Here is a 24,839-nt window from a genome sequence, read left to right as displayed (position 1 = left end):
ACGTCAGGTGTGGGAGGAGGGTCCTGCCACTTGGAACAAAAAGAGAGGATCGGAGCAAATCCACTTGCTCCCAGTGCTGTCAAGCGGTACATGGATGTGGGTGTCTGTGTAAGTGGTTGGGGGGGCTGCCAGCAAACTCTCCCCTGAGAGTGAGCGACTGTGCTTGGGGGAGGAGGGGCTACGGAACCGGCAGGTGGCTGGCTGGGCGCCTTCTGCTGACTTCCTCAGTCAAGCCTGCTCAAGGCCCTCTGAGCCAGCCGTGATCATGGATCACGACTGCAGCCCCTGCCCCAGCCTGCCATGGCCCCTGACACAGGTTCCCACACTCTGTCCTTCTCTACCCCAGGCCCTCTCGGCCCATTTGAAGCCCTGCCTGTCCCCAGAGCTTGGTAACTGTGAGCCTCACGCCAGCGGAGTTCACAGGGCTTCAGCTTCTGCTGTCCCCCTGCTTGGAACGTTTGCCCTTGGGGCCTGGGCATCTTCTCCACGAGCCTTGCAGTCTCCCTGGTACACACTCCAGGAGCCCGAGTACCGGTGTTTTCTGCTCCCATGCCCCCTCCCAGGATTTGGTCTCCCCCCTGCCCCCCCGCCCTTCTCAGAGACCCCAGGCTGGGTCTTAGCACCATATCCCTTGGGCCTCACCACTTCAGTGGCCTCCAGCAGCTGGTATTGACATCTCTCGGCCAAGGACTCTCTGCAAAGGCAAGAAGGCCGCTCTTTCCCACACAGGTCAGACCAGAAGGGCCCAGGAATTCACATCAGCCCCAACACCAGCAGCCCTCCAACGATGGCCGATGGGAGTTGGTGTATAAGTACCCCAGCTCCCTCACCTCTGACTGAGATCTCTGAGGTGTGTGTCCTACACCGATTCCTAAGGTTTCCCCGTGGGATTAAGTTCCACTCACCCCCAGCAGTAGCTGAGTCGACAACACACCCCTTCTTGGCTGCCTTCTCTTTCTTGTCTTACTTTCCCATCTGCCAGGGGTGTTTTCTAGAATCACTTCCCAAATAAACAACCTGTACTCGAATCCTTATCTCGGGGCTGCTCCCGAGGGAACCCACACGGAGACAGCCGGGATGTTTTCCCCGAAGCCTTTCGGTCTGGCTGTTCCTTGCAGCCTTTCTCAGATCTCCTTGCTTCCCCCTCTCCAGATCTGGATTTTCTCCAGCTCTCACTCAAACAGCAGGTGAAGACAGTGTTCTCCGTGTCGGGTCCTCTGGCTGTCTCTGTTCCTGTGGATCTTACACCTCACACTGGGAGCCCAGGATTCTTTCACACCTAAAAGTAATCCCTGTGGAGCCGACCTCCTTTCTAGCTGCATAACCAGGTGCTTGAAGCCGTCACCAACCTGTTGGAACTTGTGGCCGCGCAGACTCAGTCTAGACCACCCCAGGGGAAATGCTGCACATCAAGGGGTGGGAAAGTTTGTTCAAAATCATCAAAAATAAAATTTAATTGTGCTCAGGTGCAGGCAGTCCATCCTGTCCTTCCTTGGGAGCCACAGTCAGCAGTCCCTGAAGGAAAGCACACCTGTTCTCTCCACAGACAGCCGGCTCCGGAAGGACCCTCTGAGGCCGGCCACCTCCGGGTAGGACGCCTCCACCCAGCGGGGGCTTTGTTTCCAACGGGGAAAGCGTGCAGGGTACTGGAGGACCCTCAGCACGTTCCACACTCCCGTTCCCTCTTCCCTCTCCTCCTCTGCTGGCCGTCTCCTCCTGTCAGTCTGGCTCGCAGTGAGCCTGGGCTCTGACTCCTAAGTCAGGCAGAAGCATCCTCGGGCCCTGGCCCAGGAAGAGCCACGGCCGCCCTAATATACCTTCTGGGGCACACAGCCCTCCAGCTCCAGCAGCTCCGGCCAGCCGTCGTATTTATTCACGTCTGGGTTGTTCTTTAAGAACTAGAGAGACAGAAGAGAGACACTGACAATGTTAGGACTCACGCCTGCATCTGCGTTGTGCTTTAAAACCTAAATGGCTTCACTTCATCCTCGCCACTGTCCCATGAGGGGCATGGGAGGGTTGGATATTTCCAGCCCATTTCACAAATGGGTAAACTGAGGCTGGGGAGGGTAACTTGCCCAAGGTTTCAGAGATGAGATCAGAGCCTAGTCACTGCCTGTCATGCCCTGGACAGGGGGCGCTGGTACCAAGTATGTGGGGAGTGGTGCTTGAAGAGCTTTAGCCCCTCTAGGACGTCCCAAATGATAATAAGAAGAAGAAGAAGAAGAAAAAGAAGCATCCTAGCTGCAAACTATTATATGTCGCATGGATAAACAGCAAGGTCCTACTGTGTAGCACAGGGAACTATATTCAATATTCTGTGATAAACCATAATGGTAAAGAATATTCAAAAAAGAAGGTATAGAATGTATACGTATAACTGAAACACTTTGCTGTACAGCAGAAGTTGACACGACATTGTAAATCAACTATACTTCAATAGAAAAAGGAAGCATTCTAGCAATTCGTGAATGCTTGCTCTATGCCAGGCACAAAGCACCTTCTGTAATTAATCCTCACAATAGCCCTAAGAACTGCTCGCTGTTATCATCTCACCTTACAGATGGGGAAACTGAGGCACAGAGAACCAAAGTAACTGCCTATGGCTATCCAGTTGGTAAGTCGTGGAACCAGTGTGTAATATTAATTAATATTAATAATAAATGTATAAAGAGAATAAAATCAGTTAAGATTGTGTTTCAAATGCTCAGGTTTAATTTATGGAAAAAAGAATGTAAATGATAAAATCTACAGGTGGGATAACTGTGGCTAACCCTTAGGAAGGAAAACTAAATTCTAGATGCTGCTTCTCTGAAACCCTGTTTCCCATGTGGGAGAACAAAAGACAGAATGGTGTTAATCACGTCGGGGGTCTTTGGTTCATTTTTGGGTGATGGGATGCAGTCAGCTGATCAGACATCAGAAAAAAGGTGGTGCCGACTCTTCTCTACTTACGTGCTCCTCTCTGCTGTAATTGGCCCAGTTTTGTTGGGGCTGGAAGCTGCGCTTTAAGGAAGAACAGCGCCCGCCCTGCCTCTTCCTAGAGAGTCCTGCCCCTGACACCTTCCAAAGGGACATTCTGGAGCCCCAGGCCCCTGCCCCTGTGTCCTTCACCCAGAGGGTATAAACAGAGGGTCCTCTCCTTTTCTCCTTTAGCACAAGCTACTTTGCACTATTCCTTACTTTTTAAAAAAAAATTATTATTTTTGGCTGCGTTGGGTCTTCATTGCTGCACGTGGGCTTTCTCTAGTTGTGGTGAGCAGGGGCTACTCTTCGTTGCAGTGTGTGGGCTTCTCATCGCAGTGGCTTCTCTTGTTGCAGAGCACGGGCTCTAGGTGCGCGGGCTTCAGTAGTTGCGGCATGTGGGCTCAGTAGTTGTGGCTCGTGGGCTCTAGAGCATAGGCTCAGTAGTTGTGGCTTGCGGGCTCTAGAGCACAGGCTCAGTAGTTCTGGTGCACGGGCTTAGTCGTTCTGCGGCATGTGGGATCTTCCCGGACCAGAGTTCAAACCTGTGTCCCCTGCATTGGCAGGCAGATTCTCAACCAGTGTGCTACCAGGAAGCCCTGTTCCTTACTTTTTAAAAGTAATTTCTAATTACCTGAATATATTCTCTTGGAAACACACACATACAAACCAGGTCTGCATTTTCCAGACAAGGCAAACCCCCTTGCAGCCCACTCTAGCCTCACCCCCACCTCCCTGGATCTCAGCACGAGGCTTCTTGACTGTCCCTTTTCTGCCTCCCACAGCCCCTCCCGCTCCAGGCTGCTGGGTCTCATCTGATTATCGCATTGGCTTCCTCCCTGCCTTCTGACTTGCGCCCCTTTCACAGTGCTCTCCATGCACAGGCAGGGAGGCCATTCTAAAAGTATGAGGACAGGAAGTCCTTGGGGAAACTGCAGACCTGGATGAGAAATGCATCCCTATCACTGAGCAAGCGGGTTAAAACTTCTCCAAGGCTCTGGATCCTTGTCTGTGAGACGGGATGGGTGCTCATGGCGCCTACCTTGTTGTGGGTTAAATAAGATCCTGCAAGTCATTTGCTCAGCCGCGCCTGCACAGAGCAAGCACTTGCTGAATACTAGTCTTTCTTGTTGTCAATCTGATCTGTTTACTCTCCCGCTTAAACCTACCATGGCTCCCCCTTGCCTCCAGGACAGAGTTCCCTTTCCTCACTGGTCCTATATATGTCTGAATCATTGACTCTTAGCTTCCCGTCTTGGATCTGGGCAGAGCTGAACGTTCTTACCACCAGAGACTGGCCAACTTCACGCTGGGGAAGCCTGGCCAGTTCTCCCAGGTTTTGGAATTGCTCTGAGCTGGGGATGCACACATGGCGATTGTCCTGCAAGGGGTGCAGGGGAGAAGGTGCAGCATTTCCTTGGGGCCCCCAACAGTCATTGACTCCCCCTTCCTCCTGTGAGGGCTCCTCAAGCCCTACCTCTGGATGCCTCCCAGGTGCACTTTGCTTGGGCCACACCTGGGTAGTGACTGTAGCCAGATCACGGACCCCTCCTAACTCCCTCCGTGTACTCAGGGCGGCCCTCCTGTGTCCCCTTCTTGGTGCAAGTTCACCCTCTCCAAGGGAACTTAGAAGGGAACTTGGGGCTCCCCTGGCACAAACCTGCCCCTTTACAGGTGGGGAGACTGAGGCAGGGAGGAAGGAGGGGATCGCAGCGGGGACCAGAAGCTGGGCATCCCACTCCCTGCTCTGGACTCTCCCCCTGCCCCATCATGCGAGCTTCACCTCTACATTCCTTTCCCTTTCTTCCATGCCTTAATTTCCTTTCATCCTTTTTATTTTTTTATCTTTTTCCTTCTCCTTTTTGGTACTTACCTATGTGTCTATGTATTTATATATGACCCACCTGGTCAAGGCTGCTTCCTGCTGGGGGATTAGCCAATCAGGCCGCCCTGATCTCCGGGGTGGACGACCGCTGGGTAGCCCTCCTCACATTGCTCCATGTGTCCTTTCCAAGCCACCCCGGCCCTTGTCTGTCCATTCCTGGCACTGTCCCCCACAACTCCCATCCCCTCCTTCACTGGGACAGGGAGGCTGCGAGGAACTCACCTCCTCAAAGGGGCTTTTACTGTTGAGGTCTTTGGCCCCCAAGAAGACCCAGCTGTCCCGGAAGCCCAGCTGCTTTGCATAGGTGCTGCCCAAGTTGGAGAAGAGCTTCCTGATTTCATCATTCATCCTGCAGGGGACCAGAGAGGACGGTGAGCTCGGGATAGGAGAAGAGGGAGCGTCTCAGGCCCTTGACTCACCCTCCACCCCTCCTCCAGAGAGGGCAGCAGCCTCTCCCGAGCTCAGGAGAAACAGGGCAGAGTGGCCAGGATGCTTCTCCGAAAGCCAATCCGAGGGGCTGGCGAAGCGTTACAACGGTTTTGCTTCTTTTTGCAAATATAATAGATGTTCACTTGGAAAATATGGAACTTTACAAAGCAACTAAAAATTACTTAGTTTCACCCCCCTTGACATAATCATTGTAAAATTTTAGTATATTTCCTTCATGCCTTTTTTCCCTCGTGCACTGTGGGATTATACCAATTCTTTTGTAAACTGCTTCTTTTTTTCCTTTTTTTAACTTAATACTAAAGGGTGAACATTCTTTCGTGTCCTTAAATATTTTCTACATCGGCATTTTTGATGCAGTATATCCTCTTTTATGTATATATAATAATACGTCCTATATCGCCATATATCATGATTTCTGTCACCAGTTCGCTATCACTGCGCAGGGAGAGTGTGTCCAGTTTTTCACTCTTGTGACCACGGCTGTGATGAACCCCCCAGAACATCTCTTTGTGCGCTTGTCTGCTTGGTTCCTTAGGAGAAGGTGTCAGAAGCTGGAGCCAGCAGGATAGGAGGAAAAGGACCTGCAGTTTGGAGGTCTTTGATTCGCTTCTCCCCGTGGCCTGGCAGGCGGAGGTTCCCACTTACTTGGTCCCCGGGTCATCGTAGGAGGCCACCAGCACCAGCGTGCCCTCTGGAATTTCTTTAAGGAATTTCACCAGGAGGTTAGCATCTGTGGGAGGAAGGAAAAACGACGTGCTGGTCATTTAGGCGAAAGACTGCTGTTCATTCTCATCCTCTCCTATGGCCCTAACGATCCAGGAATGCCTGGGCAGCCTGACACTGAGCTCCATCTGCATAGGGTGAGGGCATCCTCATTCAGATGGTCTGGGGTGGGTTCTGGAATTTGAAAGTCTCCCAGGCGATTTTGCTCTGCAGCTGGGGTAAGAACCATGGCGTAAGGGCCCTTGAAGGTCTACCCCCCCAGGGGACCGAGCACAGTCACCTCTCAGGAGCTCCGCTGCCCCTTCTACACTGTTTAAGATGCACCCAGCCTGTCTGTGCTGACTTTAGAGGGTACACCCACCGGGCAACTCGGGCCACTGAGAGAGAACATGGGGCTTCCACAACTCTCCAGCTTATGTCAAGGAGCAGGGCTCCATTCTCATCTCTAACGCCTGCCTGCACTTGAGAGATCTCTGGATTGAACACAGAGCAGGTCTGGGGACAGCACCTGGGGAGGCATCAGCATGCAGCTTGCCTCAACGACGCTGGTTTTTTTTCTGTTGTGCTCATTTTTACGGTCACCTTCCATGAATAAAAAAAGATAACGGCTTTCTACTTAGGGCAGTGATATAATTTCCTTTTAAGATATATTTAGTTAGGTTTAAAAAAAGTGAATGAGCTGATTTAAAGGAACACACAAACAGTGCAAAGAGTACTCTGGATAAGGCATAACTTATACAGAGGGCTCTTGAACAGTGGAGGAAGTATGGGCAAGATTGGCCTGGTGGGCAAAGCAGGGGCTACATCTGTCAAAGGAGAATAATTAATAGCCCTGCTCAGAGCATTTCTGTAAAGCTCAAATGTGACGATGACTCTGGGCTTGCAGTAAGTGCGTTATAACAGAATTACAATTATTAGCAGGATTGGCTACATAATTTTCAGGGCCCAGTGCAAAACGAAAACGTGGGCCTTTTGTTGAAAAATTATTAATAATTTCAAGATGGTGAAGGCGGAGCATCAAATCAAGTTTCTTCTAAGCAAGGGGCCCTGTGTGACTTTCCTGCTCACAGCCTGCGTGCCCATGAAGCTGCCCTGATTCTTACTATTCTGTGGGTATCCCTTGAATTCGGAGGAAAAGCCGAGTCCCCCAAGCAAGGCCAGCCACCAACTTGCTCTGTAACACGGAGACCTCCAGTCAATGACCACAGCAGCCCTTGAACTCTTGAGACAAAAAGTGGGAGCTCTGAAAGTACCATCAATTGGTTTGAGCTGTCAGCAGACAGCAAGAGCTGGCTCTTGTCTGGAATGGACAGTGGATGTTTGGAAAAGACGAAGTGTACCTTCTGATAACTATCTTCTCACTTCGAAAAGCCATCTTCTTTTTTTTCGTCTTCTGTGGGAAGTGGCGGCTTATTCTCAAAAGGCTTCTGTTTCTTGTTCCCCATCAGCCATGGTTACATCCAAGTTTATGATAAGGCATTATAAAACTTGGTTTATCTTTTTATTTTTTTCCCTTTTCGTTTTGACAGATGACCTCCTTGCTTCCGAATCACATGGATGGAGTGAGGGAAGAGGGAAGGGAGATAAAGCTTCCCTGGGCTCCTCCCCCAGCCAGGCTGGGTCCCTCCCCCTGATTATTGCAGGTTATCATTTAATTCTCACATCCAGCTTATGAAGTGGAGGTCTATGGCTACCTCTATTTTATAGATGACAAAATTGAGGCTCAAGAGATGTCACCTGCCTCAGGTCACCCAACCTGAAATCTCTGACTCCAGAGATGACCTTTACCATAACCTGGTCCCAGGCCACCCTGGACAGAGGACAAATGAAGGTCCCTGCCCTCGGCCCATGGCCTGTTCCGCTCTCTCCTCACCCGTCTCCAGCTCTGTCCTGTACCAGGAGGGGCTATGCATGCCTGCATGTGGACACCCACCCTGCCTGTCCAAGCTCTGTCATTGCCACCCTCTCCTCCAGCAGCAGCCGTCCCCTGGCCACCCCTCAGTCCTATGGGTGTGTCTGTAGCATGGGGGGCACACCTGGAAGAGGTCTGCACGGGCCCTGATGCAGGCTCCAGGTGAGCACGTCCTCTGGCCCTGCAGACCCTATCTGTGAGGTGGGACTCGGCTGGAAGACGGCCATCGTGGGAAGCCCTGAGCCCAAGACACATTCCCGGCTCCTGTCTCTAAGGATGCTGTCACCGGTCACCTTCTGAACACCTTCCCCTGCTGTGACTACTGGGCGGCAGACTTCCATTTCCCCCATTTCGGCCCCTCCTTTGTCTGTAAAGCCAAGGGGGCTTCCTGCTCTCTGCTGCTTGGTGATTTCTCCCCTTCTGGGCTCACATATTTAGGTGGGTGCAGTGAGGCAGGTTTTCCCTGGAGACGGAGGCAAAGGTGGGAGATTGAGGATAGAAGAAAACAGCTGATTGGCAGCAGGAGGGCCCTTCCATTCTGCGAGGAGCTTCTGGGGTGAGGGGTCTCACGCTCAGCGCCCTTAATGCCCGAGCCCAGAGCTGGCCCTGTGATCGCGGGGACACAGAGGGATACTGAGTCGAGCCGGGCGCCGAGAAGGAGGCTGAGCTCAGTTCATCTATCCTGGCGGAAGCCAGTCCTTGCAGGGCCCAGACCTCTGCTGCCTGCAAGGGGCCACCCTGCTGCTTTTTTCTCCTGCTGAGGCTCCTGTGTTGGTGGGGGGCTGGGTTGCCGGCTGGGCAGCAAGTGGCATATTGGGCCCGGGACTGATTCCACCATGTTTTGGAAGAAGTCTCAAGCCTGCGTGAGAGTCCCGCCTCCACCCACAGCTTTGCCGGGCGGCCTGTCAGGGAGCAAACTGCTGGTGGGGACTTAGGTATCCGGGCCTCCAGCCCAGGTGAGTCGGTGCCCTGTTGCTGGGCCGTGCTAAGGACAAGGAGAAAGTGACTTCCTGAGTAAGGGGTGCCCATGGGTAGAGAGCAGCTCAGAAAGCATGTCTAGGTTAGAGAGAAGAAAAGACATCTGCAGAAAGATGCAGAGAGCTTGGAGCCTCAGAGCTGTCCTTTCTGGGCCTCGGGAGGCTTTGTCCTGTCCTTGGGCTTGATAGCGACCCTGTGGCTTAAAAAAAAATACCTTCTACCTAGCAGAGCAAACTGGGCCACATTCCCTCGTCCTCAGCATTTCAGTGCACACGTGCCTGGCCTCCCACTGCCAGCAGCAGCATTTCTTTGCCTGAAGGTCTTCTCCGGCCTCCACATCCTCCTTTGTACCCTGGGGCAGGCCAGAAGCGTGGGAAGTGCCAAGGAATAGGGGTAGGAGCACCGCGGCTTCCTTGCCCCTCGGGGTGTCTCAGGGGCACGTGTTCTACACTGGCTCCCCGCAGCGATCGTGGCTCCATAACGCTCTGCGCTGGCTGCCTTCCTTTCCCCGGCTCACTCCCCCACTCCCTACTGACATTCCCTGAGATCACCTCCTCCCAAATAAACACCGCACTTGAATCCTTGCCTCAGGATCTGCATCAGGGAGTGCACAGTAAGACAGCAGAAAGGAGTTTCAAAGGCAGCAGGATGCCCCCCCCCCCCCCCCGCACTGTGCTGCTTTCTGATTGGGTCCCTGGAAACAAGAGCCAAACTCCCTGGCACCCAGATAGCCTCTTGCCACAGGAAGGAGCTCAGCCCGCCCTCGACTTCAGTGCCAACAGTGGTGCCTACCTCCAGAGTACATGTCGAAATATTTCTGTGTCATCACCTTTCCCGTGGTTCCTAAGGGATAAGAGAGCAGAACTATTATTTGCCGTAGCACGTCATTCTGTCTTTCATGTTATGGAGAGTGGCTACTCTGTAGTCTAAGGTCTAAAAACAGAATAGAATAATAGTGGAACAAAATTAGGTCCTGTAGAAAGCATGCAGGACTAAATTAGGTGCCCAGTAACCATTGGGCTGATCTGAGAGGTACTAGCACATAACGGTGCAGGGTCTCTGGAACTGAATGGAATCCAACCAGTCTGGGTTTGTGTTCTGCCCTGCCACTTCCTAATGTAAGACTTAGCATTTGACCTCAATTTTTGCATCTGTACCATGGGCTGTGGGAACTAAATGAGATGTATTTAAAATATATGCCTGTGAGATAAATCTTACCTATAAAATAGTAACTAAAAAAACTACAACCATCATTACTATTCTCACCTAAATAGGAACTCTGCAATTTGAGTGCTCCAACTCTTTAAGGCAAAGGGATTTTCAGTGGGCTGAAGTGTACTCAGTGTCCGGAGTCCAGTAATCTGGATTGCCTTGGTGGGCTTTGCAAAGCGTACAAATCCTACAGGGTATCAGGTGTTCTGGAGGAAAATTGCAATTCTTACCTTTGGCCACTGGATGGGGGTGTTGCAGAGGGGATGGCAGCTCTAGTTTCACCTTCACTGCCCCCTCCCCCTAATTCAGTTGGTAGATTTGATAAGAGGGTGACGACAGGGGCCTGGGTAGTGGCAGCTCTCCTGCGGAGTGGGAGCAGGCTCTCATTGCAGTCCCCCGTGAATTCTTGGAACCGCTAGTGTCCGAGCCCGTCCAGACACTTTAACCTGGGGTCCTTGGGAAGGAATCTATGAAGCCGGTGAAACTACTTTTGTGATCCTGTGCATTTGCAGATTTTTCTGGAACCGGGGGTGGGGGGGGCGGGGCGGAGGAGGTGGAGTTTGAACAGTTTCTCAAAGGAATCCCTGCCATCTAAAAGGCTGCGACGTAGCAATCCTTTTGTTGTTCTGGCTCGTTATGTAGATGAGGACCCTGAGGCCCGGAGAGTGATTTGTTAGACTTTCCACAGCTGGCATGCGGTAGGCACTGCGCATGTGCTTGGATACATTTCTAGTCTAGCGGGTAGTTTCGCTGAGTGATTAAGACCTGGAGTCAGCCAGAGCCAGGTTCAAATCTAGATGATTCTATTGGCTGTGTATCCTGGGCAAGTTGCCCAGCCTCTCTGAGCCCCCATTTTTTTTACCTGGAGAACAGGGACTGGGCATAGCTGCCTTCTAGCATTGTGATGACGATCAGTGAAATAGCTAGCACACAGTAAGTGCTCGATAAATATGAGCTCTCCGTGTTATCAGCGGTTGTTTTTATCTTTGGGCTTTGCGAGGGACGGGGAAGAGGGCCTCCGTCTGAGCCCATCTCCTGGGAGAATATTCAGGCGTTTTCTCCCACAGTGGTCCATTTGGGGGAAGAGAAGCCCAGCAGGTTTCAGCCAGGTTGGCTGCAGCTGGAGCCCTTCCCTGCCCTCCCCACTGTGGGGTGAGTGGAGACTGGGTGGGACAGTTGATGTAAGTGAGGCTGCTACAGTCTCCTGGGGCCTGGCGTGCCGGGGGTGCTCTGAGACCGTCTGGAAGGGGCCAGCAGCAGGGGGACTCAGGCCTCCCTCTCCTTCTCTAGACTCTGGAGGAGGAGAGGCCCCCCCCTCAGCTTCCTGCCCCTCCTGGTCCACACCCTTCCTGGAATCCCAGGTAGTTGGCCAGAGCTGTCCTCTGACCCCTGTCCGGCAACGCTCCTCCTTTGTTCCAGGCTTTGACCTCTCCCCTGACGCAGCAGGCTTTCTTGGCAGACGGGAAATGGGTCCTCTAGGAGCAAAAGGCCAGGGTTCCAATCCTACCCTGTCACTTCCTAAGTGTGGTTGTGTGGTCACACTGCACACAAGCTTGAACCCTTTTTCTCCCGAGTGTCCATTGTGCCCTTTTTCCATCTGCCCTGACCTTTGTCCCAGGAATAGCTCTTAGATCCACGCAAATAGCCCCCGTTCCCCAGATCATGTAAGAGCTGAAGGCAGACAGGAGGGGCTTGGCTGGGGCCACACCACCTGGTCCTTCTCGGCCCCTGTAACCTACCCCCTCCTGAAACATGTCCCTGTTCCTGGCTTGGCCTGCAGTTGGCTTCCTGCTCATCACCTGCTGGAGATACAGGGTTACTGAGACTGTGGGCCTCCCTGGGTCTCCCTGCCTCTAGCCTCCCTATTCCAAGCTAGAAGGAGGTTTCAGGAAGGCAGGGCTGGGCCCTCAGCCCCTGCTCAAAGCCTTTCCAAGGCTCCCTATTTTGCTCTGCTTCAGGTCCAGACTTCTTAGCAGGACACTTAGCCCCTCATCCTCTGGCCCTGCTGGTTCCCCAGCCTCACCTCTCACCACCCTGCTTCTATGTTATAGCCAGAGAGAGCCTGTGTGGACCCCCAAGCACCTCTCCTCCTTCTTCCCTTCCCTGCGCCCTGCACAGTGTTGCCCCTGCCTGGAAGGAGCCTTCCTCTTTTCTCCTGGTCAACCCCTACCATCCCTCAGGCCTCAGCTGACCATCACCTCCCTCTGGAAGCCTCCTCCCCCGACTACCTCCGCTGCCAGCTCTGTGTCCTGATCCCAGAGCTGTGTTTCCTTTTCCTTCATATGTGCTCACCACCTTCTGATTTTTTTGTGAACTTCATGGGCGCCCACAGGGGCTTGTCAAGCCAGGGTCTGTCCTTCTGGTTCACAGGTGACCCCCAGAACTCCATACGGGGCCTGGCCCACAGTAGCTGCTGTCGCTCTTTGCTGAATGAGTGAATGAAGGCGTGCACTCAGCTTGTAATCTCACATTGTCCCCTGTGGTTTCACGTGTGTTGGTTTAAGCCCAGACGGGGTCACGTTTCATAGGAGCAGCGTATCCTCCTGAGATAGGTGCACCTGGCAGGGACCTGGCCATGACTGCAGGGCAGACCAGCTCTTTTAGACCTGTTCCCACAGGCCAGCCAGGCTTCAGAGCGTGGTGGGGGCCGGCGGGGGGTGGATCGGCAACTCACCGTTCACCAGGGCGATGTTCAGGCCTCTGCCCACGTTGTTTTTCACAGGACTCATGATCCTGAAGAGAAAGAAGAAAAACAAAATACAACAGTTGGTCCCGAGTGTGGAGTGGACACTCTGGAACTCTGCGAGGGCCCACATGGTGTGATGCCGCAGCATCGGGAAACACACGGAATTATTGGGGCCATCTGTTATCTCCCGGAAACAAGCGGTGGGCTGGATTCTCTGAGGAGTCTCTCATGGCATGTTTGGACCAGAACAGTCTGCCCGGGGAAGAGGGAAGGTCCCTGCCTGGGGCTCGGAGGTGCTGGAGGCAGGGTCAGCCCATGTCCCCAGGCTAGGCGGAAGGCAGAGCCCGGAAAGTTGGTCCTGTCCTGCCATGTCTGGGATCCCCAAGTGGAGCCCAGCTGTGTTCCTGCGGCCCGGCATCCATACCCCATCCTCTTGTATCCCTGGGAAAAGTGTACTTCTCCGTCTCAGGCCAGGAGGGTCTCAGCACTGACCTCTCACAGTGATTGGGCCAGTGTGGTCATGTGACCCAGGCCAGCCAATGAGCCCCAGCCCCAGGACTTTTGCAGGGTTAATTCAGATGGGAAAGCTCTTCCCAGTGGGGTGCTAGACAGGGCTATTATGTCAACCCAGCTGGTGGCCTCCCTCCTTCACCACATGAAGAAGTCCATTTTCAGTAGAGAAAACCGAATCTAATAACAGAGGAAAGCAGAGCTGAAGGTAGTGTGAGAGGGAGCCCTGATGACTTGGTCTGAACCCTTGGATTCAGCTGGTGCTGGAGCCCACTGCCTCTGGCCTTTTGGGTACGTGAACCAGTAGGTTTCCTTGTTTTGCCTAAATGATTTGGATCTAGGTTCAGAATCCGTACTAAAACACCTGTCTCTGGCTTCTTTTGTAGGATGAACTTGCTGTCCCAGGGACTTTACTACCTCGAAAGCCTGGTATATAGTCTTTCTCCTGCACCTGGGTAGAAGCCCTGGCACCTGCTGCGTCTGGGCTTTGATGCCTGGACCTTGATCTTGAACATTCCCCTTAGGCATCCCCCGTCATAGGAAGCCCAGCAGCTTGGCTATCAGACAGACCTGAGTTCAAATCCTGGCTCTACCAAGGGTTAGCTGGGTAACACTGTCTGAGCCTCAGTTTCCTCATTTTTACAAAGGGGAGGATTATCGCCCCACCTCCAGGAATGCTGGGGGATTGAGGGAGACGATGCTGTAAGGCGTCTAGCAAGGTGCTGGCAGATTTGCAAGATGTTAGGATTATTATCATGTGTGACCCACCCACCCAGAGTAAAAGGAAGCATGTCGAAGGTGTGGTCTGGTCTCTAGGGCCCGCCCTTGAGGCCTCTGAACTTGCTAATGAGTGAATTAATGAAAGAAAAGAAAAGAAATGCCAGAAACTTACATTTGGCCTTCAAAGCACACGGAGGGGCCCACGACGTTGGCGGCCCCGCTGGTGATTTTAAACGCAAAGAAGTTGTCTGGGCAGGATTTGCTGAGGCCACACTTGGTCTTCACCGAGTGTGAAGCTGGGGACGGAACAGAATAGCTTTGGTGGCGGCAGCTAAGGAAGGGGCCTGGGAGGAGGAGAGGGGCAGGGACAGGGGGCCTCCCCCAGGGATGCCTTCCCTGACCACCTAGGTCTGCGGATTTGCCCCTTTCTGTGCTCCCACAGTGCTTCCGACAACCCCATCAAAGACACGGGACGCTGCGTGTCTGACCGCTCAGCGTTCATTTCTGGGTTTCCCATCACAGCCCCAGCCCTGGCACAGCTCCTGGCTGCCCGCAGACCTTCAGTAACTGTGTGCAGAACCGTGAGTGGTAGTTAATGACCCGAGTCACCGTGATTAAGGGATTCTCTTGAGAACTTTCTCTTGAGACATGGCAGGCTTTTGAGCTCAGAGAGGCCCCTGTTGACAAGCTCCTGGGGGCCCAGCATGGTGGGTGGGAGTGCTTCTCACCAGCCAGGTTCCCTTGAGCAAGTCTTCAACCTCCTTGTAAATCTGCTCCTTCATCTGTGAAATGGGCTAATGATGGTACTTCTCCACTGGGTTCTTGTGCGGGATTAATGAACTCAGGTTAATGCTCAGGGCTTATTCCCTCCCGGGGCTTAGCACGGTCCCTGGAACCCACTGAGGACTCAGTATGTGGGACCTCTGGTTATTGTGGCTGCTATGAAGACCTGCGTCCTCTCCACGCGGCCCTCCCAGGGCGAACTCTGGAGGCCTGTGAAAGGCGGGAGAGGCAGACGCGCCCCCAAGCACAGCCGCTGAAATGTCACCCACACTTCCAGCCTGGCAGTTTCCAACTTATATTCATGCATGTTGTTTTAACACCACCTGACAGTTCAGAAGGTGCCAGGAGGGAGAAGTGGGTAAACAGGGAATTAGAGAAAGTTCACCTGCAAAGGGAGAGCAGTGATCAGGCAGCCTTTCTCTCCTTCAGCCCCCGCGCCAGGCGACTGGCTGAGCCTCGCCAGAGTGTTTGGAGCAAACCCACAGGCTTCCCAATAGACGCTGGCACACGCCAGGGCCTTGCTGCCTGCCAGGCACTGTGGCAAGCCCTTTGTCTTTACTGTCTTGTTAAATCATCCCCATAACTCCTGTGCCTGCCACATAGGAGGCACTCGATAAATCTTCACTGAATGAACACCTAGAGCATTTGGGCGGGTCTGAGCCCAAGCTGGGAGGGGGGTGATTAGGGTCTCCAGGGCCTAGAGGGAGCCTTAATGGGAATCAGGAAAAAGCGTCCCTCTGAGGGGGACACAGCCCACTAGTGCCAAGCTCGGCAAGCCTGTGGTGCCTCGGAGTGGGTGATGGTGCCCCTTCTTAGGAGCGAATGCAGCCTGCGCCAGGGCTCCCCTGGTGGAGTGGGCGGCCCTGATGATCTGAGCAGAAAGCCCATCCTAGGCTCTTGTTCCCCACCCCGAGTGCCAGCATACAGGCCTGGTGGGTGTAACCAGAGCTCCAACTGGGATACTATCACCGGAGAGTGAGGGCCGGGAGTGGAGACACCCCCTAGTGGCTCAGGAGAGGGATGGCTGGAGATGTGGACCCGACGGCCCTACCCCTCCCTCTGGACAGAGCCCTCCCCCAGAGTGGCTAGTTGAGGGTGAGGCTGGGAGGGGTCTTCTTCTCCAATGAGCCTTGGGACTCCACCTCCGCCCCCCCCGCCCCCCCCTCCAGAGAGCCCAGTTTACTTTCGAATCCAGAGGTTTTCACCTTGCCAGAGGGGCTGGGCCAGGCTTCGGGGACACCCTGGAGTTTGCCCAGAGCCTAATCAACAGCGGCTGAGTCGGATAAACCCCATGTCAACAGGCCGGCTTAGCAAGCTTTTCCCAAATTGATTTTCTGACCATCCAGCCTTCACAGTCAAGCTACTGGATGAGGGGGGGAGGAGGCCCAGGGGTCTCAGTCACTGGGAGGCAGAGGATTTGCTCTGTGGGTTTGGGTTTCAGCGGTTTCCTAAGCTGCCCAACCCCTCTGGGAACCCAAGAGGCTACTGCTCAGGGCATGGAACTGAGCACCGGAGGGGCGTTGCCGTCAGGGACGATTACTGAAGTCGCCCACTTCAGTAATCTGCTGCGTGACTTGCCAGAAATCTCTCCCTTTGGCTTAAAAGTGCCAACTGTAAAATGAGGGAGTTGGTTTAGGTCAGGGTTGTCAAACAGGTTTCCTCTTCAATGTTAACGGATCTTCTATTAAAGGCTTAATGATAAAGCCTTGAGGCTACCTGTGGGCTTGGAGGGAGAGAGCGCTGGGATTGATTGGTGATGTCTACTGTGGGAACCGGTGAAGGTGAGAGGCAGCACGTGTGCTTGGATTTGCCTTCCCCCCAGTAGGTGACATCTGAGCGTTCAGCACCAAGATGCTGTGTGACAGTGTCTACTTCACAGTGTGACTCAGGAGGCTTCAGTGAGACAGGGTTCAGGGTGTGGGGTGAATGGTTTGTGTTGGTGCATAGTCTTTGCTCTCTGTAATTCCACAGTGCACAGGGGCTCCCATGCCCTTTTCTTTTCTTTTTTAATATTTATTTGGGTGCACTGGGTCTTAGTTGCGGCATGCGGGATCTTTTTTAGTTGTGGCGTGTGGGATCTAGTTCCCTGACCAGTGATTGAACCCGCGCCCCCTGCACTGGGAACATGGAGTCTTAACCACTGGACCACCAGGGAAGTCCCCTCCATGCCCTTTTCAGTCAGGGAAAGTCCCACTCCCCGAGCTGCATCCCCCTTCAGTCACCACCGTGTTGGTGTGGAAAGGGGGACTCGGAGGTGCTGTCTCTTGTAAGGAGGTGTTGAGAGGGTGGGCTCTGGATTAGATGGGGAAGTTGACTCCCTCCCCGCCACTTACAGCTGCATTGCCTTGGCCAAGAGATTTCACCTCTCTGAGCCTCAGTTTCCTCATCTACAAAATGGGGATACTTATAGCATCCACATAGGGTTGTGGTGAGGATTGCATGAGATGCCTGTAAAGTTCTGAATACAGTGTCTGGCACACAGTAGGCACTCAGTCACTGTTACTGTTATCATCACCATAATTGTCCCTTCCTTCCACCTTCTCTGCACTTCTCTGCACTGTTCAGATGTCTCAGCACTCCTGCCCTCCCGGTGCTCTCTCCACTCCCCACACTTGCGCCCCTGACTCAGCAGCCAAGTTCTCCACTGGAGCCCCAGCATTCCTGCCCCTAGGCCTTTGCACAGGCCAGTCTCTCCTCCACAAGGCACAGCTAAATAGCCGCCTCCTCCCTGAAGCCTTCCCTGACCCCTTCCCATTGGAAGCAGACGGCCCTCCTGGAGCCCAGGGCATGCCGCCCCACCTCTCTTGGCACATATGGCCCTTCTGCCCCCTTAGACTATCAGCACCCCCTTCTGTTTGCCTCTGGGGGCCCCTGCGGTGCTCAACATGGCCCTGGTACTTTGGAGCAGGAAACATAAGCCAGTTCTGGGGTCACTGAAATGATAATAAGCACAGCCCGCATCCTTGGGGCTCCCAGCTGGGTCAGGGGATGAAAGAGGGGGGCAGGGTGGGTGCAGTCCAGACTGCAGGCTGGGGGTGCTGGGGAAGGGAGACAGTTGAGCCCCCGCTATGAGTCTGAATGGCTGAGAAGGGGCCACAGGGCTGGGGGCTTTGGAAGGCTCCATCAGGCCATGCAAAGAGTGAGCTGGGCAGACTCTGGGAACCAAGGTTTTTCTAGAACCTGCAGGGCTGGGACTAGAGACTCTGGAACACCTCACCCTAAGGGAAACGGGGCTGAGTCGACACTCACGGTTCTCCTTGTAGACTGAACCTGTTGGAGAGAAGACAGAATCTGGTTAGAAAGGGATTTGGGCCCCTGCACAGGGTGGAGGCTGGGGGCTGGGGAGTGGGAAGAAGGGAATTCAGGGAGGTGTTGGCCTGGCCAGGCGCAGTCCCTGTCCCGTGGCAGGGGTTGAAATGAGTTGAAAGTCCCATCTGGTCTGGAAGTCCTCCCTAATTTGCCACCGTCACCACTTCTCTCTCTCACGCGCAAACACACACACACACGCACATACACACAAAGCGTGCGCACAGACGTATACACTTACACACGTGCATAGACACACATGTGCGTGCACTGCACACACACGCACGCACACAGAGGACTCTCTCATGGTTAAAAAGAAGCAGACCTCTGTTGTGAGGCCCGCTGAACTTGGAGCCTGACCGTGTGTGACCACGTGTGAGTTTTCTCCTCTGGGGCTCGGCCTCCTCGCCTGCGCAGTGGGGGCCATCACACCCACTCTCGCCGGCTGTGGAGAAGAGCCAGTGAGAGGCGCCGAGAGCCCTGGCCCCCGGGAAGGACAGGATGGTGTGGCTGTCACTTTTCGGGCCCGGAGCATCCCTTCCCGACTCCCGCAGCTCCGAACATCTGAACAGGTTTCACGTCTTAGCTGTGCTGCGTCCTGCTTATTTCTGCGGTTCTACGTCCGGTCTCCCACCAGCTGAGTGCTAAGTCCTAGAGGACACGGCCCCCAGGGGACACAGAAATGCTGGCAGGGAGCAGGGGAACGCTCCTTTTTGGGGGACACCCACACTGACACACTTTCCGTTTGGTCCTTGAGAAGCTGTCCCCCTACCCTTGCCTCCAAGGCCCGAGGGGTATCACGTGTCCCAGGCTGGGCCAGTTATAGTGTTACATTCGTCTGGAGACGGAGCCCTTCTAGGGGTTGATACGTGGCCCTGGGGGAGAGAGAAGCATCTTGCAGCTGAGCTGCAAGGTGCCAACATCCAGAGAGCTGGTAGCCACCATGCCTGCCTGGGAGAGAAAGCTGCCCATGGAATGAGGTTAAACAGCAAGGAGCAGAGCCCAGGGACACAGGGACAGACTCTGAGGCCTTTGTTGGGGCCCCTAGATCCAGCCACACCTGAAGTCTGATGCCATGGGCTTCCCAATGACCTGACTCAAAAGACACCCCATTTTGCTTAAACCGCTAACAGTTGGGTTTGTCACTCCCGTCTGAAAGAAGCCTGCCCAATTTATTAGGTAAATCAGAAATTCCTTAATCACCTGACTTCTGTGCCATGGACCCCTCTGGTGATTTGGAAAAGCCTATGAACTCCCCTTACAGGAAATTTATTCCCACTTCTCTTGAGACACTCAGCACTTCCTACTCTACCAGATGGCAAGTTATTAAATGCATAAAATAAAATAGATTGGATTAAAAAGGAAACCAACTATGTATCAAGATAATAATAAAAACATTAGAACATTCTGTGCCGTAGTAATAGATGTGCTTCCATATTAATGCATTAAATCATCAGGTGGGATGCATGCAACCAGGTCAGGAATGTTTGAAGTAGATGAAGGTTCCCCTTTCCGTGTCCGAGCACACTAGTGGTTTTGGATGGCTGCTTTCCCCACTGGTTACATTTCCTGCCACTGTGAGCATTTTGCAAGACTCGGGTCATGTTACTGCACTTCCATTTTCGTATATTCTATACAGTAAGTCCCCTACATATGAATGAGTTCCATTCCGAGAGCACATTCCTGAGTCCAATCTGTTCGTACGTCCAACAAAGTTAGCCCAGGTACCCAACACCATCGGCTCTACGGTACTGTACTGTAATAGGTTTATAATACTTTTCACTCAAATAATACATAAAACACAAGCACAAACAATAAAGAAGACATTTTTAGTCTTACAGGACAGTGCCTTGAAAAGTACAGCAGTTACAGTACAACAGCTGGCATCCAGGGGCTGGCATCGAGTGAACAGGCAAGAAGGGTTACTGACTGGAGGAGGGAGAGGAGGTGGGAGATGGTCGAGCTGAAGGACTGTCAGCAATAGGAGATGGAAGGCAAGCTGCATGTGACAACGTACGCCAGACATGTGAACTAACTCACGTGACTGGAGCTGGGGCCACGTGCTCCTCGTTCTGGGGTCTTTGGGACCTAACACGGAACAGATGCTTGATGATCGTTGGGGGGAGTGTTGATTTGTCAAACCCCAGGTGGTTGAGTTCTGAGAGGGAAGCATCTGGGGCTCCTTTCAATTACTCCCCTCTCCCACCCCAAGCTGAGGCTGTCTTCTCTAGAGCTTACTCCTGAGCTCGCCTCCGGCTCTGAGCCTCTTGTGCTCGTCTGGCACATCTCCTCCGAGTCCAGCAGCACAGCCAAGTCAATCTCTAGTCTGTAAAAGTAGGGCCTAAGATACATATCCATATAAATCATCCTGACCTGGGTGCGGGCCATGCTCGACAAGAAGCACACGAGGTAAGGGCCCTCTGAGATTCCACTGTGGGGAGTTTGTGTTAAAGGCGGGGTGACTGGCTTCTCACTGCTGTGAAGCCATGAGCTGGTCTGGGCCACTAGAGGTTATTATGTTTGATTATGTTGATGGAGGTGGTTCTTGGTCTTTAAGGAGGACGAATCCAGAGGTAGAAATTCCTTCCCTTTCTCTCCTTCCTTTGAAAGGATTTGGATCTGGGAGACCTGTGTTCTCATTCCCGTTCTGACATTTACAAGGGACATCTGGGTAAGTTTCTCAATTTCCCTGAGCGTCTCTTTTTCTCGGACCACACATAAAACCACAACATGAGGTCATGCATGAGTCCACTCCACAAACATACCATGAATCACCCCCTAGGTCATTTGTGCAGATTAAATGAGACGATGCACGTAGAGCAGATAGCATCCATCACCCATCCACCATCCATCCACCCATCATCCACCTATCTACCCATCATCCACCTATCTACCCATCATCCATCCATCCACCCATCATCCACCTATCCACCCATCATCCATCCATCCATCATCCATCTAGCCATCCACCAATCCATCCCTCTTTCTTTCACTTATCAAATGTTTCCTGAGCATCTGCTCTGAGGTGCTAGAGAGATGGATGTACACAATGCAAAATTCTGGCCTTCAGGAAGCTCACATTCTATGGGATGGGGATGGGCAACAACCAAGTGAACAAATAAATAAACAACCTAATGATGGGTGATAATGATGTTCTGAAGGGAATAGGCTGACATGAAAGACTCTAAACTAAGAAAAGCGGGTGCAAGCATAGCTGGGGTGGTAACGGAAGGCCTCTCTGAGGCGGTAACATTTGAGCAGAGGCTTGAAGGCTGAGACGGGGCTGGCCACAGGGAGGTCTGAGTGAAGAGGGTTCCAGGTGGAAGGCACTCAAGTACAGGTGGAAGGCACTCAAGGTCCGGGCAATTTTCTCCCTCCCTTCTTTTCTTCTTCCCTCTGTCATTCCTTCTTGGGTCACATTTCCAAAATGGCCCTTGATGCAGGCACATGTTCTGGCCAGGGCCTTGGGACACTTCTCTGGCCCCCATGGGCTCCCAGCCTTCCTGACAGCCTGGGGGTTCCTCTTCTCCCACCCTGAATGCCTCGGGTCCCAAGGGCAGTCCTCACCTTGCCATGGCTGGCCACCTCCTGGGTCACCCAGGGATGGAATAGATCCTTGGCCCCTAGCCCTGGTCCATAGGCCTTGCCCCAGTAGTGAGCTCCACTCACCCAGGAGGATGGTTTTCATGTTGAAGTTGATATATCTGCGGACGAAGACCCATGTGGTGACCAGGCCAAAAATGAGGACCAGGAGGTGAAGCAGACCTGCAGAGCAAGGAGATGCTGCCATGAGACCACAGCACCAGACCACATTGCAAGGCCAGGCAGCAAGACTACATGTGGGTCCTTCCCAAATCCCCTCAGTGAGACCACATCCTGTAGGTCCGGACCCTGCCCACACTGTGGACCAGTCCACGGCCTGCATGGCGGGGCTAGCGTGAGCCTACGTGATGACCATGCTGCAAGGTTACATGGCAGTGTTCCCCAAAGTAGGGCTGCTGGGAGAGAGGGTTAGAAATGCACCTTCCTGGGTTCTACTTAGCGCTCCAGAGAGCATCTCTGAGGTGAGGCCTGTGAATCAGCATGCTGAGGGGAGGCCTGAGAACTGCGGCAGGAGAGCAGGAGGCAGGAGAGCCCCGGCATGGGAGGCAGGAAGGCTCAGGGCGGCCACCTGCCACTGTGTGACCGCAGGCAGGGTCTCAGCACCTCTGAGCTGGAGTTCCTCAGTCACAGAGTAGACAGGGCGATGCCCTTGCTGCTGAGCCCGTGGCTTGTTGTCACCACTAGGCAGCCTCCAGGGTGGCTTGGGGGGTGGGGTTGGTCTCCTGTATTTGCCATCCACTCCCCCCAAAAGCCACCACAAATAGCACACAGTGCTGTCTGAAGGAACACACACCAGCCTAGCCGACGCGGCCTCCCCTGCCTCACAGCCATATTGCTCCCCATGCCCCCATGCATCACTGAGGAGCAACTCCACACACATGATGGACCACCAGAGCCCCCGGCCGCTCTCCCTGTCCTCACTCTTCCGGGAAGGCTGCACCACACCTCCTGCCTCAAGGACGCTGGTGGTCCCACAGCCTTGGGAGTCAAATGTAACCATCAGGCCAAGTTCCCTTGCTCCTTGCCTGACCTCCCTCTCCATCTATGGCCATACCACCCTAAACACGCCGGATCTCGTGTGACCTCCCTCTCTGCACCACCCTTGCTCCTCAGCCCTGAATTCAGCTGTGGCCTCCTGCTGGCCTCAAGCTACTGCGGTGGGGGAGAAGGCCCCCTGGATCCCATGGGGTGGGGTCAGGTCTGTGGGGTCCTCGTCTTCTAGGGCATCAACTCACATTATACGGCACTCATTTTGTGTCGGGTGCTGGGCGAACGGCATTTACACACATTATTTCAGTTCATCCTGGAAGTAACCCTCTGTGTTGTACGCTATTGATTACCCCCATTGTACAGATGAGGAAACTGCAGCTGGGAGAGCTGGTCACTAGGCTAGTAAGTGACAGGGGGGGACCTGAACCCGGGGAAGTAAGCTGACTCTAAAACTCGTGCTTGGCACTTCCCTGGTGGTGCAGTGGATAAGACTCCACACTCCCAATGCAGGGGGCCCCGGTTCGATCCCTGGTCGGGGAACTAGATCCCACACGCATGGCGCAACTAAGGAGCTGGTGAGCCTCAACTAAGGAGCCTGCAAGCCGCAACTAAGACCCAGTGCAACCAAATAAATAAATCTTAAAAAAAAAAAATTCATGCTCTTCAGGGAACTATATTTAATATCCTGTGATAAACCACAATGGAAAAGAATATAAAAAAGAATGTATATATGTATAACTGAATCATGTTGCTGTACAGCAGAAATTGACACAACATTGTAAATCAACTCTACTTCAATAAAAATAAATAAATAAAACTCGCTCTCACCTTTCTCCTGGTGTTTGAAAATATAAATGAATTGTGTCAGTTTCCTATTTGGTGCCTCAGTCTCCCTACCTGTACAAAGAGGGTACAGTATGAGGGTGTAGACCAAAAGGCAAAGGCCTCTCCTTGTGCCCAGCCCTGTGGTTTGAGGATTCTAGAATAGCCCTCCTTGAGGCAAATATTTTGTCTGTAATTGCCAACCACAGTGAAGTGTTTCCAAGATAGGATGAATCTCCATGATCCCAGCCAGGTGGGGCCATGGTGCCGAAGTTTCTGTAGTCCTTCAGCCTTGAGGCAAGAAGTCACCTCTTATACTCTTCCAAGCTCTCCCTGTATTGGTTTCCTCCTGGAATTCTGGCCTGACCAGTTGAGAACAAATAAAACCAAGTAACCTCTGAGTCCAGGATGGGCAGACACTGCTGGCAGAAAATGGTTTCCAAAACCAGTTTCAGACCTCAACCTTGAGGCTTAGAATCCTCAGAGCCTGGCCCTACCTGACACTCTCATGGTGTCCAGGTGAAGAGTGGCTTGGGGTCAGTGTTCCTGCGGAGAGAAGAAAATAAAATGGGAAACTGGTATCTAGGGTCTGAAAGTGAACAAGACTGAAGATGAGGAAAGGGTACCTAAAACTGAGGGGATCGCAGTCCTTTCAGTTTTGTTCCTCATCATCTGCCATCATCTGTTCCTTCTCTGCTCCCACCTCTTCTTCACTTTTGCCCCTGTAATTCTGTATTCAGTTCAACGTGCCTTTTTTGAATGCAGAGATTAGGGAGCAGAGGACGATGCAGTCTACCAGCCACTGTCCCTGGAGGATTGATTTATTCACTCATCCATTCATCTATCCATCCATCTGTCCATCCATCCATCCATCCATCCATTTGTCCATCTATCCATCCACTTGTCCGTCCGTCCATCCGTCCTTCCATCCATCCATCCAAACATCCATCCATCCATCCAACCATCCATCCATCCATCCATCTGTCCATCTATCCATCCACTTGTCCGTCCATCCATCCATCCAACCATCCATCCATCCGTCCATTCATCTACCCATGCATCTATCCATCGTTCTGTCCTCCAGCCAGCTGAGAGACATTGAGCTGGCCAGCCCCAGTGAAACCCTTAGGGAGCAGAAGCTCAAGTGATCTTTGCTGATGGACCAAAATTAAGAGTAATAGGGACCCACATAGCACAGGTGAGCTTGCGCCAGGTGCCATACATGCACTATCACCTTTAATCCTCAGAGCTCCCCACTTTAGGGGTAAGTAAGCTAAGACTCACCACTGTTAGGC

General features: G+C 53.0%; 1 protein-coding gene across 1 annotated transcript; it reads right to left on the bottom strand.

The window, feature by feature from the left end:
• Positions 1 to 1,808: 1,808 nt before the first annotated feature.
• Positions 1,809 to 24,054, bottom strand: FAM3D (FAM3 metabolism regulating signaling molecule D). The gene is made up of 9 exons (XM_065886036.1): positions 24,042 to 24,054; positions 21,790 to 21,894; positions 18,628 to 18,645; positions 14,213 to 14,336; positions 12,799 to 12,857; positions 9,705 to 9,755; positions 5,945 to 6,029; positions 5,072 to 5,198; positions 1,809 to 1,898 (listed from the first exon to the last, which is right to left on the bottom strand). The coding sequence occupies exons 1-9, from the start codon at positions 24,052 to 24,054 to the stop codon at positions 1,809 to 1,811; spliced, it is 672 nt and encodes a 223-aa protein (XP_065742108.1).
• Positions 24,055 to 24,839: the final 785 nt, after the last annotated feature.

The sequence above is a fragment of the Phocoena phocoena genome, chromosome 10, assembly GCF_963924675.1.
Source record: "Phocoena phocoena chromosome 10, mPhoPho1.1, whole genome shotgun sequence".
In the NCBI taxonomy this organism is placed as follows: domain Eukaryota; kingdom Metazoa; phylum Chordata; class Mammalia; order Artiodactyla; family Phocoenidae; genus Phocoena; species Phocoena phocoena.
Note: the sequence above shows the minus strand (reverse complement) of the source record. Positions and strands in the feature narration are given on the sequence as shown.